Below are 18516 nucleotides of genomic sequence, written 5' to 3'. Positions count from 1 at the left end.
ATATATTTTTTTATTTTTATTGTTATGCATTTAAATTAATACTCATTAATTACAACTTATAATGAATTATATAATAATTTTTAATAAATGTATCAATTTATCGATTTATTTAAAAATATATAAAAATTATTGTTACATAAACGATTTTTTGTGATGATAGTAAATCTAACAATTTTTAAAACTTTAAAATAATAAATTAAAATGTTTGAAAACTAAAATAAAAAAATGCGTATTTAGAAAATTCAAAATTCAGTATACGAATTTTTTTTAATTTTATTGTTTTGATTATTTAATTTTTTTATATGTAATTAAAAAATTATCGTATGTCTGCTACAATTCCACTCATTTTTTTCTGATTTGTAGTTTGAAATGAATAAAAAATTTTATGACTTTTAAAAATATTTAAATTCATAGTTTTCATATTAAAAAAATGAGCTGTAATTACTATTAATTACATAGTTATATAAATATATAAAAAAAAATTTATAAAATTGTAATATAAATTAAAATTTAAACTCTTAAATTTTAGATGTGCGCGCATGCGCCTTTCGGTTTATAAATTCAAGGAATCGAAATAAATGTCTCGATTAATCGATAGTTACACTCACATACACATATATATGTGTATATATACATAAATATACGTACGGAATTGTTTGTTTTTATTTGCCTTTTTATCCGGGGTCAGTAATCCTCTGATCGTGGAAGATTTCGGAGTAAATGGATACAAAATTTGGATTCATTACTTATATTCTAGTAAATAATTAAATAAAATAATAAAAAATAAAAAACAAAGTTTAATTAAATAATATTATTACATTTAAAATAAAATGACCAAGAGTAATTGAGTATGAATTGCCAAAATAAATTTGGATTCGAAAAAACTTCAAATGTTTTTCATAAATAATAACAATAATTATTATTTCTGTGTGATTTTAAGTGAAATATTCGAATAATGAGGAGCAATAAATAGTAAATTATTAATTAATAACAACGTAACTTTAAAATTTAAATAAATAAATAATTAAAATGACGTTGCAATTGGAATCAACGACACCTGAAAAAATGCTTTCTCTCATTGAAGATCTTGCTGACTTGCCTTGCAGTATTATGCAGAAAAATTTAAATAAATATGTAAGTTATTTTATTTTTTATAAATTAAACTGTAGTACTAATAATAATAATTAGCTTAGTTATTTATTATATAACATTTATGATCATCATTGAATCACGTGTCGATTTAACAAAATGACATTTGGCTTTAATTCAAATGATTAAATTTTATTTTTTTATTTTTTTTACCAAAGTTAACTTGATTGATTTATTATTATTACTCTTGTAAATCAATGAAAAATAAAACAATGAATTACGTAATAAAAATAGATAACATATTTATAAGCGTAAGTAATTTATTTGTTTACTTTATTGACTTGAGTGAATTATATTTAATAAATTCGAATCTTATTTAAATTCAATAAATAAATTATTTTTATTGCTGATAAGAAAAATATTATTTTTATTTTTATAGATTGAATCAAAATCTGGAGCAAATATATCATTTCTTGCGCCTATTTTACCAGAATCGGAGGAAATGGTTATTCATGTTGTGGGTGGAAAAATACTTGACAGAGGATTAAGAATTCCTATAAACCAATCAAACGTAATCATCTTAAAAATCATGTTTTATTTAGCGTAAATTTAAATAGTTCAATATTTTTTTATTGATTCTCAAGACTTTAATAGTTTAATATAAGATTTATATTTTTTTAAATAGTATATTGTGTGACGAGGGATGAAACAAAACGATTTCAGAGCAGGGTGAAGTTGGCTGACATCACCCACAGTCTGAAATCGTGTTTCATCCTGAGTTACACACAATATTTTTCATGATTACCTGCATTGGAACTCAAAGTTTCAGTGTCAGCAGCCAGTAAGAAACAAGTCAATTTAAGACCAACTACTAGCATAAGCGAAAATTGTCATTTGAAATTTATAGTTAAGCAAAAACTATAAATACTATTTATTATTCCCATTAATTTTTATAAGACTTAATCACAGTCAGAACTGTCATTTACGTAAATAAAATTAATGGTCCGAAATTAGTATTAAACAAATGACAAGTATCAGAGTTTAAATTGCGAAAGCCTTCAGTCAGCGGGCAGAAACATGATTAGTTTGTTCCCAAGGGACAAAACAAGTTTGTTTCTGCCCGCTGACTGAAGGCATTCACAATTTACGCGTTTGTTAATGTTAATTCGCGGCATTGGACTGAAATTAACTTGTTTCAACTCGCTGTAGAGACACCGAAACTTTAAATTTCAATGCTAGTACCATGAAAATATTTTTACCCTACAATTACCCTATCAAAAAAATCCATATGGGAATCCAGCCTAGATTTCTATACGGGTTCTCACATGGTGATTTCGGATGGATTCCCATATGATTTCCTATAGAACTTCAGCATAAATTCATAGGCTCGTATCAATAGACGATAGACAGAAATCCAGATACTCCGGATTCTATAGAAATTATTTATATAGGAATCCAGATTCCTGTATGAATTTCCCACAAAAAAATTCATTTGTCAAAATTCCTATGTCGCTTCTACATGGGAATCCAGGTATCTAGTTTTCTATGTGGATTTCCCATATGGGAATCCAGATACCCATGGTATCCTACATGGATTCTTATATAAATCTATACACTCCTATATTAATTCCTATGAATTCTTACATAAATCCACACTTTTCTATATGGATTCCAATGGGTTCCCATGCAATTTTTTGATAGGGCATATTTAACATACTTATTTTTTTGTTTGTTTAAATTTTATGTATCAATGATTTCAAGTCAGTTTTATTTCAATCGTTAAGTTCATATATTTAATGAATTAATTAATAAAAAATAAAAAGATTGTTGAATTAACTAAAATATAATAAATTATTGTGATTGTCAGGCAAGCGATCACGTATTACATCGCGTTATTAAAACACGAAAGTCATTGAAAGTTAACTGTACAGAACTGGACCAAGAATTATTACAACATTTAAACTCTGTCAGTGAACTGGTACCTGATAAATTACTCAGTATTCCTATTGAACATCCTAGTGAGCAGTATATTGCGTTAGTTGTTACCCTGATAAATTATCCTGATGACGAGGCTGCTGAGGATCTTTGTATTAAAATTGTCGAAGAATGTTTTCGGTAATATTTTTATATTATTTTTTCACTTGATAATAATTGTCATCTAATTAGACTCTTAATTATCCTAGATATTGTTTGGGGTTGCTGTTGAATACTTTAAGATGCCAAGAGGAGACGCGGCTGAAAGTTCAATGTCAAGATCTACTTACTGTTTCAAGGAAACTTTTTACTCATTTAGGTGACTAAAAATAAATTCAAGTATTTTAATTTTAATTTAATTATTTTTTTTTAAATAATTTTTCAGGCGATTTGCCGGATTTGTTACGGGAAATAATGGTCGAGGCAAGAAAGTTGACAAAGGCTGAGAGATGTTCATTATTTTTACTGGACCATGAGCATCATGAACTTGTAGCCAAAGTTTTTGATGGAATTTCAACAACAGATGTAATTATTATTTAATTATTTACGTGAAATTTATAATTTCAGATATTTTAATTAACTATTCGTTTTCCATAAGAAAAATTAATTAACAAAAAAAAATTGATCTTCCTGTCGAAAAAAAAAAATTCGTTCCAAAAAAGTTAGACGTATGGAACTTCTAGATTACAACTTCCAGTGGAACTTTTGTAATTTTTGTAGTAAAAAAAAAAAAGTTTATCTAGGATTTTATGTGAGCGAATTTTGAGTCAAAAAAAAAATTTTTTAAAACATAATTTTCAAGATGTATTTTTACTACATTTTACCCTCGTTTCGAAAAAGTTCAAAAACCTCAAACTTTGAATTTTTTATTATTATTTTTTGATTTTTATGGGGCAATTGGTTTTTAATGAGAACTTTTTCGGAACGAGGGTAAAATGTAGTAAAAATACGTTTTTGAAAACGTTTTTTTGTTATTTGAAATTCGCTCGTATGAAATCCTAGGTAAACTTTTTATTTTACTATCAAAATTCAACATGTCAAACTTTTAAAAAATTTTTTTTTACACGGGTTATTTCAGCGGCTTCAAAAAAATAGATCAACAAATTTTATAATTCGCATAAAACAAAAACTTTGTCGCATCATATCGATTAATTATAAAGACAAAAAAACATGTTGGTGATAATTATCAACAAAAACTTCTTCACTCGATAAATATTTCTCAGTAAAGCAATTTTTCTTCTTAATACAATCGATACTTTATCAAGCATCAGCTGATAGTAAAAATAAAAATTGTATGATTTAAATTAATCTTTCAATTCGCGTGTTGATTATCATCCTTAATAAATTACATATACACTCACTCAATATTTACATTTTATCAGACTATAAATATTGTGTATTTTTATTTAGAATTTCAGTAGCTTTTAAAAATTTTATTAAATAAGAAAAAAAAATGTTACATATCAATGACAGTCTTATTGCTGGTGCTTTAGTTTCAATGCAGGAGTTTTTAAATTTAATATTTAACTGTTTTGAAGTAAGAAATATATTTAATATTATTCAAATATCGTGTCACTAATTCCAAAATGGTGTATAGTTTTTTTTTTATTGCTAGTGATATTGTAGATTTATTCTAAAGCTGAAAATTGGTAAAAAATTTTGAAAGTCGAATGGGCGTATAATTTAAGCTATAGGGCAGAAGTACCGTTTTTGGCCACTTTAGGACCAGTTTTGGTCACTTGGAAGTTTTAAATAAAATAATTCGTAAAACACGCAGTGGCGTAATTAATTTATTTGATACTTTTTTATTACACTGTAAAAAAATTTGCGAAGTGAACGCGGATTAAATCCAAAGTGGATGCGGTGCGGATGACTGTGTATTTAATTAATCCCCTCAAAGTGAAATTCACTCCTAAAAAGAAATGATTTTAATATTTAAACTCCAGATCGGAGTGAATGCGGATTTAAATAAAATCCAGATCATCCCGAAATCACTCATCTGAAAAACAAACTCCCTATTTACTCCGTATGCGGAGTGATTTTTTTCCTCAAACTCCGGAACTCAGTTACAGAGTGAATTCGGATTTAAATGAAATCCATAATTACTCCGAACTCACTCCCGTTTTTTTACAGTGTAATTGAAACAAATTATTAAATGTCCGAAAATAGAGCAGTGGCCACAAATGCTACTTCTACCCTATGTCTTTTGGCTTTCAAAATTTTTTTCCAATTTTTAGCTATAAAATAAGTCTACAAAAGGGCGTAAAAAATGTTTCCTTTTGGAATTAGTAACGCGATATATTTAATATAGTTACAAATAATTTTTTTTTTCATAGGAAATGCGAATAGCTCTTGATCAAGGAATAGCCGGACATGTAGCAACCTCAGGAAAATTAATAAATATAAGAAACGCGTATGAGCATCCATTATTTTATAGCGGAATCGATGAAGTAACAGGATTTAAAACAAGAAATATATTATGTTTTCCTATACGTGATGAAAATCAGATAATCGGTTGGTAAAAAAAAAATTTTTATTTTAAAATTTTAATTAATATCTAAAAATAGATAATGCATGACTTTGAAAAGTAAATTAGTTAAATTGATTATCATTTGTTTATTTTGCTGTCACGCTATTGAGTATTTAATGATATTTATATTTATAGAGCGTGTAATAAATTTTAATTTAAATTTGAATTATTTATTCAAATATTTTATTAGATTTATTTATTTTTAAATATTTTTTAGGCGTAGCTCAATTGTGTAACAAAACAAATGGACTTTATTTCGACGTATGTGACGAAGAAGTTGCAACGGCTTTTAGTATTTACTGTGGAATATCTATAATGCATAGTATAATTTATAAAAAAATTCAAGACTCTCAGGCAAGGAGTAAATTAAGCAACGAACTGATGATGTACCACATGAAAGTAAGTCCTATTATTTTTTTTTATTGATCCGTGTAATTAAGTAATAAAAATTAAAACGTCATAATTGATATTAAATAACCAATTGTTTACTCACGCAAATCGATAACTACAGCAGGTATTGTTAGAGTTATTAATTAAATGTCATGTCATGAGAAAATATATTGCTATTTTTAAACTCTTATATTAATTGATCACTTATTTTTATAGGTCGAAGAAGAAGCCGTTCAAGCATTACTCAATTGTCGAGATGATCACAGTCCCAAAGATTTTGATCAATTCCACTTTAGGCCCCGTAATATTCCTCATCAACATACACCTTGTTATGTTTTAAAAATGTTCGATGAACTTGATCTTATTACACTGTGGAGAATAAAACGAAAAACATTAGCGAGGTATCTAAAAATTTTTTTTTTTTTATACTGAAGTTAGCGGACCTCTAACTATTTTTAGATTTTTTTTGAAACGATAAATTATAAAAAAACATTTTTTTTAAAATTGCGTCTATAGTTTTTTTAATTTTCTACATGTGTATATTTTTAGTTTTTTTAACTTCTTGATATGAAAATTAAAAATTTTCGAAAAAAGGGAAGTTATTGATTTCGGTCCGATTTTAGAAAATCGAGTTTTCATCAAAACTTGACGTCTTGAGGTCCTGGAAAATTATTCTATTTGTAGATGGACGTCCGTATTTGTATGGGTGTTTGTAAACTTTTTTTGTCCAACGATATCTTCGGAACGAATCAACTGATCCAAGCGTTTTTGGCGCCAAACGAAAAAAGTCACCAAGACTTGGAACTGAATAGGTTTTGAAGTCGATCGATCCAGCAGTTTACGAGTTATATGAAAAATAAAAATTAAAAGTTATTTTTTTTTAGATTCTTTTCGTATAACTCATGAACCACTTGCTCGATTTGCCTCAAAATTTAGTGAGTTCTAAGTCTTAGTGAGCTCTTTCAATTGCCAAAAATTATTTCTTTTTTCAGTGAATCGTCTGTTCTTTCGGTCTAACAGTTTTTTGAGCTCGAAGAGTTTTTCGAGCTTGAAACCAGCGGCAAGTTTTGGCGAAAAAACCGTTTTCAGATTATTTATCTTGTCAATGATTTGTTGAAAAAAATTCGAAAATTGTTAATGGTCTGCTAACTTCAAGATAAATTTTTCCTAAATTATAAATCAATAATTTTCTTAATAATAATGATAAAAAATTACTAGGTTCATACTTTATGTGAAGAAAGGATACAGAGATGCTCCGTATCATAATTGGGTCCATGCATTTTCCGTCGCACACTTTGCCTATCTGATGATTAAAAATTTAAATCTTGTTAAAAATAATTATATGACACGATTGCAGTCATTAGTATTTCTTGTATCAGGTTTGTGCCATGATATTGACCATCGAGGGACCAACAATTCATTCCAAACCCAATGTGGTACCGTATTAGCGAGTCTTTACAGTTCAGAAGGTTCTGTAATGGAGCGACATCATTTAGCGCAATCAATGTGCATTCTAAATACTGAAGGTTGTAATATTTTTGAAAATCTTACAAGTGATGAATACAGCGAGGCTTTAGATTTACTTAGAAATAATATTCTTGCCACTGATTTGGCTTCACATTTTCGTTCAATTGATGAACAAGATGAAATGGTTAAAAAAGGATTTAATTTTAAAGATCCTGTTCACCAAAAACTTTTGCATGCCATGTTCATGACTTGCTGTGATCTAAGTGATCAAACTAAAGACTGGAGGACATCGAAAAAAACTGCTGTAAATATTATTAATTATTTTATTAAATCCTGGGTAAAAAAAATTATATATAAATATGTATAATGTTTTCTTATATATAATCGTATATAAATTATATATAATTGTATTTAATGATATGTAATTGCATATAATTATATTTAATTGTATATAATTACATACAATTATATATAATTATACCATTTTACAGAAATAAGCTACAAAATAGATGCATTTTAAGAGGCAAAGAGTTACTAATTAATGTAATTATATGTTTAATTATACACAAAAAAAATTTTTACTCGCCCCAAGAAAATTTTTAATTACCCTCAAGATATTCTTGAGGCGCAAAAAATTTTTTCTAGTGTAACATTCTGACTAAACATTAATTCATATTATTTATTATTTAATTAAATTAGAATTAAATATTTCCCAGGTAGACATCATTGGAAAATCTATAGACCTCCTGTGATGTCACTCCTGTTCGACTCTCATAATTTTTAAATTTTGTTTTAACGGCTTAAATTTAAATAATACAAAATTTGAAATGAATTTAAGTACATTCTTAAATAAAACATTAAATTCAAAGTCAGTCGGTCACCGGACAGAGGTCCGCGGCGTTAGATGTTCGTCGGCTGACTGCCTGTTCTGTCTCCGCAGATCCAGTACAAAAAAAATTATATAATTATAAATCACCCAACGTCGCATCTCAGGTTACTCTAGAGAACGTCGTCGAGGCCCGGGTCTCATGCCTCGCCATGAGTTTAGACTACGGGCCACGACGGTGTTCGCGGAAATCGCTTTTCTGCTTTAGTTACTCGGTTAAAGAATTTTTCGTTTTCTTGTATATTGCCAAAAAAAAATTTTTTTAATTTATATTTAAATATAATTGAAGCCAGAACTTAACACTAGCTTTATAAACATTTTTGGTTTTATTTTAAAGTGCCCAGTTTTTCTTACGCCAAAAAATCTACTTTTTCTGTGTAAGAAATGTATTAAATTTGAGTCTAAATTTTTTAATTTTCTATAAAATATATGCATTCTAAAAGGCAAAGAGTCCCTTTAATTTCGTTTTAATCCCTGAAAACTATGTAAAACGTTAATGCAAGTAATTGGGGGAAGGAGGGGCAAAATGGGGTACTCCTAAAATTTCATAAAGAAAATTTTTTTTCCATCTTTTTTAGGAAGTATTCCATTTTACCCGGAAAAAATTTATTTTTTTTTTTAACGGCAGCTGAAAATTTTTTCTATTCACTTTGAATATCATTAAAAAAAAATATTTAACGTATTTGAGTTCCCTAAAATTCACTATTTCCTTACATATCCCGTTTTGTCTCTTCCTTCCCTTTGTATGATTATATATAATTACATATAATTTTTTTACCCGGAATGATATTTAAATATATAAATTGTTAATTTATTATTTTTGATATTTATTTTAGGAGCAAATATACGACGAATTTTTTTCTCAGGGAGATTTAGAAAAAAGTATGGGTACAGCACCAATTGAAATGATGGATCGTGAAAGAGCATCGATACCGGATTTACAAGTACAATTTATAACAAATCTCGTCTTGCCTTTATTTGAAAATTTATCGACATTATTTACAACTGCCGACTGTCTTGTTGAAGCAATAAAACGTAACCGGGAAATTTGGCGCATTGCCATACCAATATTTCACAGATACAGCGAAATGGGAATAAAAGGAATGGATATTCTATTGGATCAAAGTATTGAAAACGAAATTCTGACTGCCTACCGTACGCAAACAGTGCCGACATAAATTAAATATATGATATATGTGTATATATCAACATTATATATTTTAAATTATATTTTTTATTAGCGTGATAAATTAAAGTGCTTGCTATTTTTAGATCTTTAGAATACTCGATAGTTATTATTTTTATCAAGACTACACTGTGTTTAATAAAAATATAAATAATAATAAACATTTTAAAGTATCGCTACTGTTGTGATAGAAAAATTTTAACTGATAGTTTATAGTAAATTATAGTGCAAAAATATAAATTTCAGAGCGCTGGCGCCTTTTACATTTTATAAATTATTATTTATTAACAAAATAGAAATTACTCTAATTAGTGTCGATTCAAAAATTATTTTATTTAAATTTTTAAGTATTCATTTTTATTATTTTCTCTTCAATAATAAAAATAATAATAAACTTTTCGATGTAATCTAAATTAATTCAATAAATAGTTTTTTCTCAAAATTATACATTAAGTTCTTTTCTCATTTTATTTAAATATAAGATGAAAGCCCCTATACCCGCTCACTTCTCATTGGAGTGAGATTAAATCATCCAATATAAATGATTAAATAAAATGAAAAACCATGATTTTTTTTTAGTTATTTTTTATAGTTTTGAGTATTTGAATAAAATTTTAGTTTTAAAAATAATGTTGATAATTAATTATTATTAATTTTTTAAATATGATCTTTGAGTTTACCCATAGTCGCTCACTAAAAGTTGTGATGTACCATTGCTCGATCAACACATGGCCCTATAGTCCCTGATAAAAAAAGATTTTATACAATTGTATATATTATATGTCAATTATATATAGACTATATATAATTATTAGGGTGATTCAAAAAACAAACAAATTTTTTTTTTCTTCCAAACAGGTTCAAAAGTTTCATTTAGATAAAAAAAGACGCCTGTAAAAATTAGAGCTCTTAATATTAATATTAAGATTGTCCGCATTGCACTTTTCTATTTCCCATATGAATAACATGGAAAAAATTTTTTTTACGTCTTCTGATTTTTATAAGTAGCTAACGATGCGTCATAGGAATAATTGGCAGGCATAGTTTTGTAGGGAATTGAATGCTCTACAAAAAAAGATTCCTATCATTTTTTGAGGAATCTATTTGTTCAAAAGTTATTTGAGGTTGAAGTCGAATTCATATTAAATTTTGAGATTTTCTTGATTTTCCGGCGAAACTATCAGACCTATTACAAAATATCATTGAACCTTTTTTGTAGACAATTTTATTCCCTAGAAGTTATTTCTCATAAAGTTTTTTCGAATTCCGCATTGTTTTCTAGTTATTTTTATTTTAATGTCATGCTCATAAAAAAAATAGTCTTCTGATCGATTTTAAGAGCTTGACATTAAACAATTCTATATAATTATATACAATTCTATATATTGCAATTATATAGAATTGTATACAATTTCTATACAGTTGTATACAATTGGATTGGGCCATTTTTTGTATATAATTTTATATAATTGTATAAAATCTTTTTTCATCGGGTCGCTCAAAGATAGTATCAATTAAACTATGATAAGATTATTGATTTGGAAAATAATTTATAAATTATATTACTTTATTCTTTCATAATATAAAATTTCGTGAATTTTAAAAATATATTTAATAAGATATAGTTATAACAATTTTTAAAAAATTTGACGTAATCTAAATTTAATCTAACGAACGAATATTAAGGCCATTCTCAGACAGTGCCCCCCAATTTTAAAAAATTTTCAATTACTTTCAACTGTCATAAGTGTATCAAATTTTTATGAATTAATAAAAAAAAAATTTAACGCATAAATTGAAAAACGGACAACGTAGTCGTAATTTCACCGATATATAGATTTTAAAAAAAATTATTTACACTTGATATCAATTAGGAGTTAAACAAAATTCGTTAAATAAATTTCAGTAAATCGTCATGTCAATTTTATAATTTGAATTTTTTAATTTTTTTGGCTAAAATTTATTCAACGAATTTCGTTTAACTCCCAATTGATATCAATTGTAAGTAATTTTTTTAAAATTCTATATCTCAACGAAATTACGACTACGTTGTCCTTTTTTCAATTAAGGTTTTAATTTTTTTTTAATTAATTAATAAAATTTTAATACAATTATGACAGTTGAAAGTCATTGCATATTTTTAAAAAGCGGGGGGCACTGTCTGAGAATGCCCTTAAAGTAAAATATTCCCGGCTGAGCGCGATTTTTAAAACAGTCACTTAATTTAAATTTATAATCTATTATAAAATAATTTGATACATCATATTTTAATATATTTAGCTTCACAAATAATTATTTATCAATAATAATTTTTTTTGTATAAAAAACGCATTAAACAGTTAAAGTGAGCGACTAATGGTACTGAGCGGGTATAGGGGATTTTACCTTAAGTCTGTGTAATTTACGACAATTATTTTTATTTTAACTGGTAAAATAAAAAAATTATCATTACAATTTATTCCAGCAATATTTTTATGTAATAAAATTTTTTAATTTTCCCGCCAAAAGAACAAACGCGCCGCGCGCACCGTCACGTGTCAGAAGTTAGAAGTTATAAAAAATTCTAGCCCTTCTGACTCGGACTCTTACCTTTCCTTTTCCGCGCTCGGTTACCGCAATCCGTCACAATGGTGAGATTTTAATTATTTAATCTTTAATTTAATCATTAATCACTTGAATAATAAATAAACTAATTGACAAAAGGCGATTGATAATTTTTAATAAATTGAATAATTTTATTATTGTGGAAATCAACTTAATTTTATTGCATTTGTGCGACATGATGTGCGACGTGTAGTTAACCTTAAAATTATTTATTGTTTACAGAAGAAACCAAGGTGTTCAGAATTGCGTCTTAAGCAAAAAAAGGAGCTGCTTACCCAGCTTGATGATTTGAAAAAGGAGCTTATGAGTGCTAGAGTTGCACGACACAACTCTTCCGACCCATTAAAATTGTAAGTTTTTTATTTTAAAAATTACTCCATAACCTCCCCCCATTACTACCTATACCTAAGGTAAGAGACTTAATTCCCCATCAGCGAACTAGTACCCGGTCACTCCATGTACTTGTTTATCTATATCTAGTCAAAGTTAGTAAATAAAAAGACACAAATATATGAGTGATTGGATACTAGTTCCCCGATCGGGTATGAGATCTTTTACCTTACACTAAAAAAAAAGTGCTTATAAGTTGAAAGACTTAGTACCTGACTACTCATGTAATAAATTTTACTAAATATAAATATACAAATATATCAATGATTAGGTACTAGGTCTCTTACCGGATAAATGTACGTACATTAGACTGTACCATTTAAAATCAATATTTTTTTTCGGTCCCATACGGCAATTACGTTGAATGTAACATAAAAAAATAGGGTACTAAGTTAGGCCTTCCAACTTGACTACAAAACGCGCGCTTGCTTAAGTAAGATTTCCCATTTAAATAACATAAAAAAGACTTTTAAATTTGAAATTTTATAACTCGTTAACGGATGGTTAAATTGAAAGGACCATAAGAACGGTTATCAGATAATTTTGTCCAAGCTTTTCTCTGAAGTTAAAGCCCTAAGCATAAAATAAAAACATAGACTTGATGCTTTACTCTATGAACTAGCGAACTGCACTTCAATTTTTTGATGACTTCTCTTTGTTTATGAGAAAAACTTGGGCACTCTTCCCATTTACTGTACAAGTGAAACAAAGATAGTACCGTTCATCAACGTGAGTGCCAATAGACAATGTACCTGAAGATCGGAACGTTTTTCACGCAACGAAAATGAAAATAATTCATGAAATTTGTGTCTAACGGCGAATTTAGGGGTAGTTGGGGGTGGTCTATCATTTTCGGGTGACGTGCGAAACATTTTCGAAATCTAGATCCAGTAGGTTTTTTACTTTTAATTTCTTTTTTCTTATTTTTGTTCCGCGAAAAACGTTCCGATCTTCAGTTACATAATAGACAAGCAATTAAAAAACGTCATAACATAATTTTTTATCTCAGTTAAAAAATTACAGGTTTTACAAATGAATCATTTAGAACAAGAACTGAGATTTTCATAATTAAGTAATTTTTGAACGGTTAGATTTATCAGAAATTTATAAGAGATCTATTTTGTAGAGTTCGATTCTCTACAAAAATATGTTATAGTTGTTTCAATTTATTGATCCGTTAACGAGTTATAAAATTCCGAATTGAAAAAAAAATTTCCCATGTTATATAAATGGGAAATCCCATTTAAGCGAACGTGTGTTTGGTAATTGAGTTGGAGGGTCCACTTGGTACCCGATTTTTTTTTTTATGTTACATCGTCATTTTCGAATAGGACCGAAAAATAAAATCGATTTCATCTGACACAGTTTAATATATATGTATATGTTGGCTGTATTCATTTATATGAATAATTAAACATTAAATTATTTAATAAACATCTAATTCAATTTTACAGGCGTGTACTCCGTAAATCTATCGCAAGGATTTACATTATTATCAACCAGAAGCAGAAGGAAAATTTGCGAAAGTTGTACACCAACAAAAAGTGGAAACCATTGGATTTGAGGCCAAAAAAAACCAGGGCTATCCGTCGTCGTTTGACTACTCATCAAGCTAACGCTAAAACTCTTAAAGAAACCCGAAAACTCTCAAGCTGGCCAATGAGGAAATTCGCTGTCAAGGCATAAGTTTCATTAATTTATGTTTCGTAAACATTGATATAAATTTTTTTTTACATTGTAGAATATTGTTTACTCCGCATAACATCCTGCGATTAATAAATTTTAAAGATCTATCATCAATGTACTTACTGACTATTATTTATTGTTCAATCTACATGAGTACAAGTTTTTATGATCCTGACGTTAGTAGACAATTGACATTTTTGGATTTTTTTTTTTTCAATGCATCAATTACAAAAAAAAAATATGCATAAGGTAAAAGGTGTCACGACTAATATCACAGTCATAATATCAATGCCAAAATATATAAATAATGAAATATAGAAAATATTTTACGTCTAATTATCATCTATCAGAATATCATGCGTAAAAAAAAATCGTGTACATATAGATATTCGATGGCTAGTATATTTCATGTTAATAAATATAATATTTTTTCATATGATATTGAAACATTGCGATATTTAAGTAAGTGATAATTAGAGGTCTGATAATTTATTATATGATGTTTTGTCGCGTGATATTATGACTAATATTTAGACATGTAACCAGGTAAAATACCTAGTACCTGTTCAAGGAACTAGTACACGATCTCTCCATGTATTTATATATCTATATTTTGAAAAAAAATCTATAAATTATTAAACGTCTGCTAACTTCACTATCATTTTTTTACATAAATTTTGATACTGTTTCTTCCTTTTTTAGATCTAATTAGTGTTTTATCTCCTAATATATTGATGATTAATTTTAAAAAACATGAAGTATCCAAGTTTATTTAATACTCGAGATAAATATTGGTGAGTAATCTTCGGCGTAAAAGTCGTGAATGATTAATATATAACAAGAATATACTAAATAGAAATGCTGGAAGTAGCAAACAAATGAAAATTTTAATGTTTTTAATAAGCAAGTTAATTGTCACTGAAAATTTTTAAAAAATATACATAAAAAAATTTTTTCGTGTTTCGCGATATCCATTATGATTATACATGAAAAAATCGTCCAATTAATAAAGTTACAAATTTTTCGTTGCCAAGGATTAATTTAAATAATTTAGTTATTAATTATATTTTAACAGAAAATTATTTACATAAAAAAAACTCATAGCAAGACAATTTTTTATGTTTCATTTCTGTGTGAAAATGAATAATTCTATATATATTATCTTAAAATATTTTCATACTTCAAAAATAAAGATAGTATATGAAGTTCTTTATGGAAAAGAAATATGAGTATGAGTATTGAACTGATAAAAAAAAATCAACAATTTTTTATTTTTCAAGGACACAATTTTAAAAGTTTTAGAAGGGTAAAAAAAACCTGCTATCAAATTTAGAGCTTTTAATATTAACATTAAGTATTTTCTGATTTCAATTTTCCATTTCTCATTTCTCATAACATGTGAAAAAAAATTTTTTAATTACGGAATTTTATAATTCATCAACGCTCAGTATACTGAAAAAGCCAATACATTTTTCTATAGAGAATTGTATTGGCCTCTTCGGTATTCCGAGTCCTTGATAAATTATAGAATTCTGTAATTTAAAAAATTTTTTTCCCTCGTCGAATTTGGGACAAGTGATATTTAATCGGAAATATAGTAATGTATTATGGAAAATCAATAATTTCAAACTTTTCATGAGTTAAAGTTCAATATCTCAGAAATTATTGATCTAAGGAATTAGGTCTATAGAACTTTTTTTATATAAAACGAGAACTTTTTTATAGAAACTACGTGACTGCTCAACTATCACTACTAAATTTATAAAATATGCAGAAAAAAAGGATTTCTTGCCGCAAAAAATTTTAATTTGCACCAAGAAATTTTATGAATTATGAATTAAATACAAAAATTGTCTTGGGGCGAGAAAATATTTTTTTGGTCGAGAAATAATTCCTTGCACCAACTTAGTTTTTCTAGTTCTAATTAAATTTTTGTTTTCAATTCATAATGCAAAAAATTTATAGGGGTAAGTTAAAATTTTCTTTAGGCGAGTAAAGATTTTTTGTGTCAATGAATTCTTCTTTTTTCTATGCACATTTTTTTGGCATTGAGAAGTTTCCTAAAACCAAAAGGGAGTATAAAAATCTGTCATTTTGGAATAAGTAACGTGATATAAATGATATAGCTATATATTCAGTGACATTCAGTCATATTTAGTGACAGAATAATTGTAAGTATTAATTTATTTAAAGAAAATAAATACGATCGTCTTTTTTCTCGCGTAATTTAAATGTATATAATTCGAATGGTATCAGGCGTTTTGAGCACCTGGCAAAATATCTCCGGACAAAATATCCCCATGAAAAGAAAGCAAAAATAGTGAAAAAAGCCAAAAAGACTGACACAAAACTGGGGATATTTTGTCAGGTGCTCAAAACGCATGGAACCAATTCGAATGATATAGATAAATCTATTTATATCAATACTCGGCAATTGAAAAGAGTTTAAACTATGAAAAGGCACAAATTCAAGTCAAGACCTATCTAATGATACTAATTTCAATAACATTAACTAATTCTATCATATAGATATGGTGGGAACAAAATCTTTCTTATTCTCTTAATAATATAGATCAAACTTCCAACAAATTTGCTATTTACATTTTTTATGTAAAGTCGATTATTTCGGATAACAGCAAAAATATGAGAATTTTAGGTAAAAATTAACTTCAGTGATCCGCACCAACTCACCAGTATAAGTTTCGCCGTAAGAAAACAATTGTAGGTTGCTAAATTCTGAGTAAATCGCGATCTAACCCGACTCGATAGCATGAAATGAGACTGAGTTATAGAAATTAAAAAAAAAATCTTGATTTACGTGTATTTAAAATGGAAAATCTTTTCACGCTCATAGAAAATACTTAAAATTAATATTCAGGGCTGCAAATTTCAGGGAATTTTTTCCCGACATCATCCTCGTATTTATATATAAATTTTTGAACTAATGGTATTTTTCGAATCTACTCTACTAATCACGATAGACTATGACAAAATTCTTGAAAAATTCACCATGAGGACAAATGTTATAAATCAATTTCTATAAAATCTATATAAAAAAAAAAAAAAAAAAACAATAATTGTAAACTCAGCAATTTATTTTTCAACAGATGTTTATTCACCAAGATATCTGTGGAGTGTTAAACCACATTTTTTATTTATACATAGGCAAGGTTTATTTATTTATATTTTTTTTCGTTTTTCTACTTCAGCTATCATACACTTACGTGTTTTGTTTCCTCATCCCAATTGTCTATAAATAAGTAACTTCCCTTTCCCATCAGTACAGTAAATTCAACTTGTTTGCAACTTTCTTACTTTTTTGTTATTTAGATTTTTTTATTAATTGTTAATAATAATAATAATAATAATTAATAAATGATTCCTTCGGCTAACATATTCCAACTTAATTTAATACCTTAATTATTATCTTTAGTAATTATAGAAAAAATAAGTCTTTTAAATAATCACAAAACAGCCATTGAAGATTTTAATTTATCTTTTTTTTTTTCCTTCCCTTATTCAACAGATATAGGCTAATAAATGACAGCGATTTATGAATATGTTTTCTTATTTAAATAACTATTTATGAATAATTATAATAATATTAATATTAATATCGATAATACAAAAAAATTAAATGACATGAAAAGAAATGAAGAATTATTATAATAGAAAAAAAAATTCTGCGTTAAATATTTTTTTTCGTTACTTGAACGATCAGTTCTTACGCAGATACATATTAATATATTATTTGTTCAGTATAATTGTAAACCTTTTTGCCCAAAACTTTTCCGGATCTTCATTTTAAAAAATCAGAAAAAAAAATTTATGTTAACAAATTAATTTTTTAATCTATCAGTAGACAAATAAGCCCCCCTCCCCCTATTTCTCAAAAATATTCAATAACCTTGAATCTGTCACAACAGTTTTAAAATTCTAACAATTAATTTCAAAAAAATTAAAGCGTAAATTGAAAATGGACAACGCAGTTACCGATAATAGTCGCCGAGGTATAGATTTTTTAAAAAATTACTCGCAGTTGTTATCAATTGAGAGTTAAACGAAATTTGTTGCCTAAATTTTAGCCGACGAAATTTGATAACTCGAATTATAAAATTGACATCAAGAATTTACTGAAATTTATTCAACAAATTTCGTTTAACTCCTTACTGATATCAACTGTAAGTAATTTGTTTTAAATCTATATCTTAGCAAAATTGCAACTGCGTTCTCCTTTTCATAATTAATGCTAAAAATTTTTTTTTTTAATTGATTGATAAAATTTTTATACGCTCATGACAGTCGAAAGTCAAT

General features: G+C 27.0%; 2 protein-coding genes across 2 annotated transcripts; both read left to right on the top strand.

Moving 5' to 3' along the window:
• The first annotated feature begins 680 nt into the window (after nt 1-680).
• LOC130669434 (cGMP-dependent 3',5'-cyclic phosphodiesterase-like) lies at nt 681-9914 on the top strand. Its single transcript, XM_057472350.1, has 10 exons — nt 681-1134; nt 1529-1660; nt 2957-3204; nt 3273-3382; nt 3449-3588; nt 5400-5577; nt 5811-5992; nt 6200-6384; nt 7202-7754; nt 9173-9914. Exons 1-10 carry the CDS (start codon nt 1030-1032, stop codon nt 9512-9514), a joined length of 2175 nt encoding a protein of 724 aa, XP_057328333.1. The 5' UTR covers nt 681-1029; the 3' UTR covers nt 9515-9914.
• Nucleotides 9915-12032: 2118 nt separating this feature from the next.
• On the top strand, nt 12033-14320 carry LOC130674986 (60S ribosomal protein L35). Its single transcript, XM_057480445.1, has 3 exons — nt 12033-12152; nt 12349-12476; nt 13971-14320. Exons 1-3 carry the CDS (start codon nt 12150-12152, stop codon nt 14200-14202), a joined length of 363 nt encoding a protein of 120 aa, XP_057336428.1. The 5' UTR covers nt 12033-12149; the 3' UTR covers nt 14203-14320.
• The last annotated feature ends 4196 nt before the right edge of the window (nt 14321-18516 follow it).

This window comes from Microplitis mediator, chromosome 1, assembly GCF_029852145.1.
Source record: "Microplitis mediator isolate UGA2020A chromosome 1, iyMicMedi2.1, whole genome shotgun sequence".
NCBI classification, from domain to species: domain Eukaryota; kingdom Metazoa; phylum Arthropoda; class Insecta; order Hymenoptera; family Braconidae; genus Microplitis; species Microplitis mediator.
The sequence above is the reverse complement of the archived record's forward strand: the minus strand, read 5'-3'. Positions and strand labels throughout refer to the sequence as shown.

Excerpts from the sequence above, each read along its gene's own strand:
- LOC130669434 (XM_057472350.1), top strand. The coding sequence starts at position 1,030 with ATGACGTTGCAATTGGAATCAACGACACCTGAAAAAATGCTTTCTCTC. Across the intron at positions 1,135-1,528 it reads AGAAAAATTTAAATAAATAT|ATTGAATCAAAATCTGGAGC; the intron begins GTAAGTTATTTT and ends TTATTTTTATAG. Across the intron at positions 5,993-6,199 it reads TGATGATGTACCACATGAAA|GTCGAAGAAGAAGCCGTTCA; the intron begins GTAAGTCCTATT and ends TTATTTTTATAG.
- LOC130674986 (XM_057480445.1), top strand. Across the intron at positions 12,477-13,970 it reads TCTTCCGACCCATTAAAATT|GCGTGTACTCCGTAAATCTA; the intron begins GTAAGTTTTTTA and ends TCAATTTTACAG.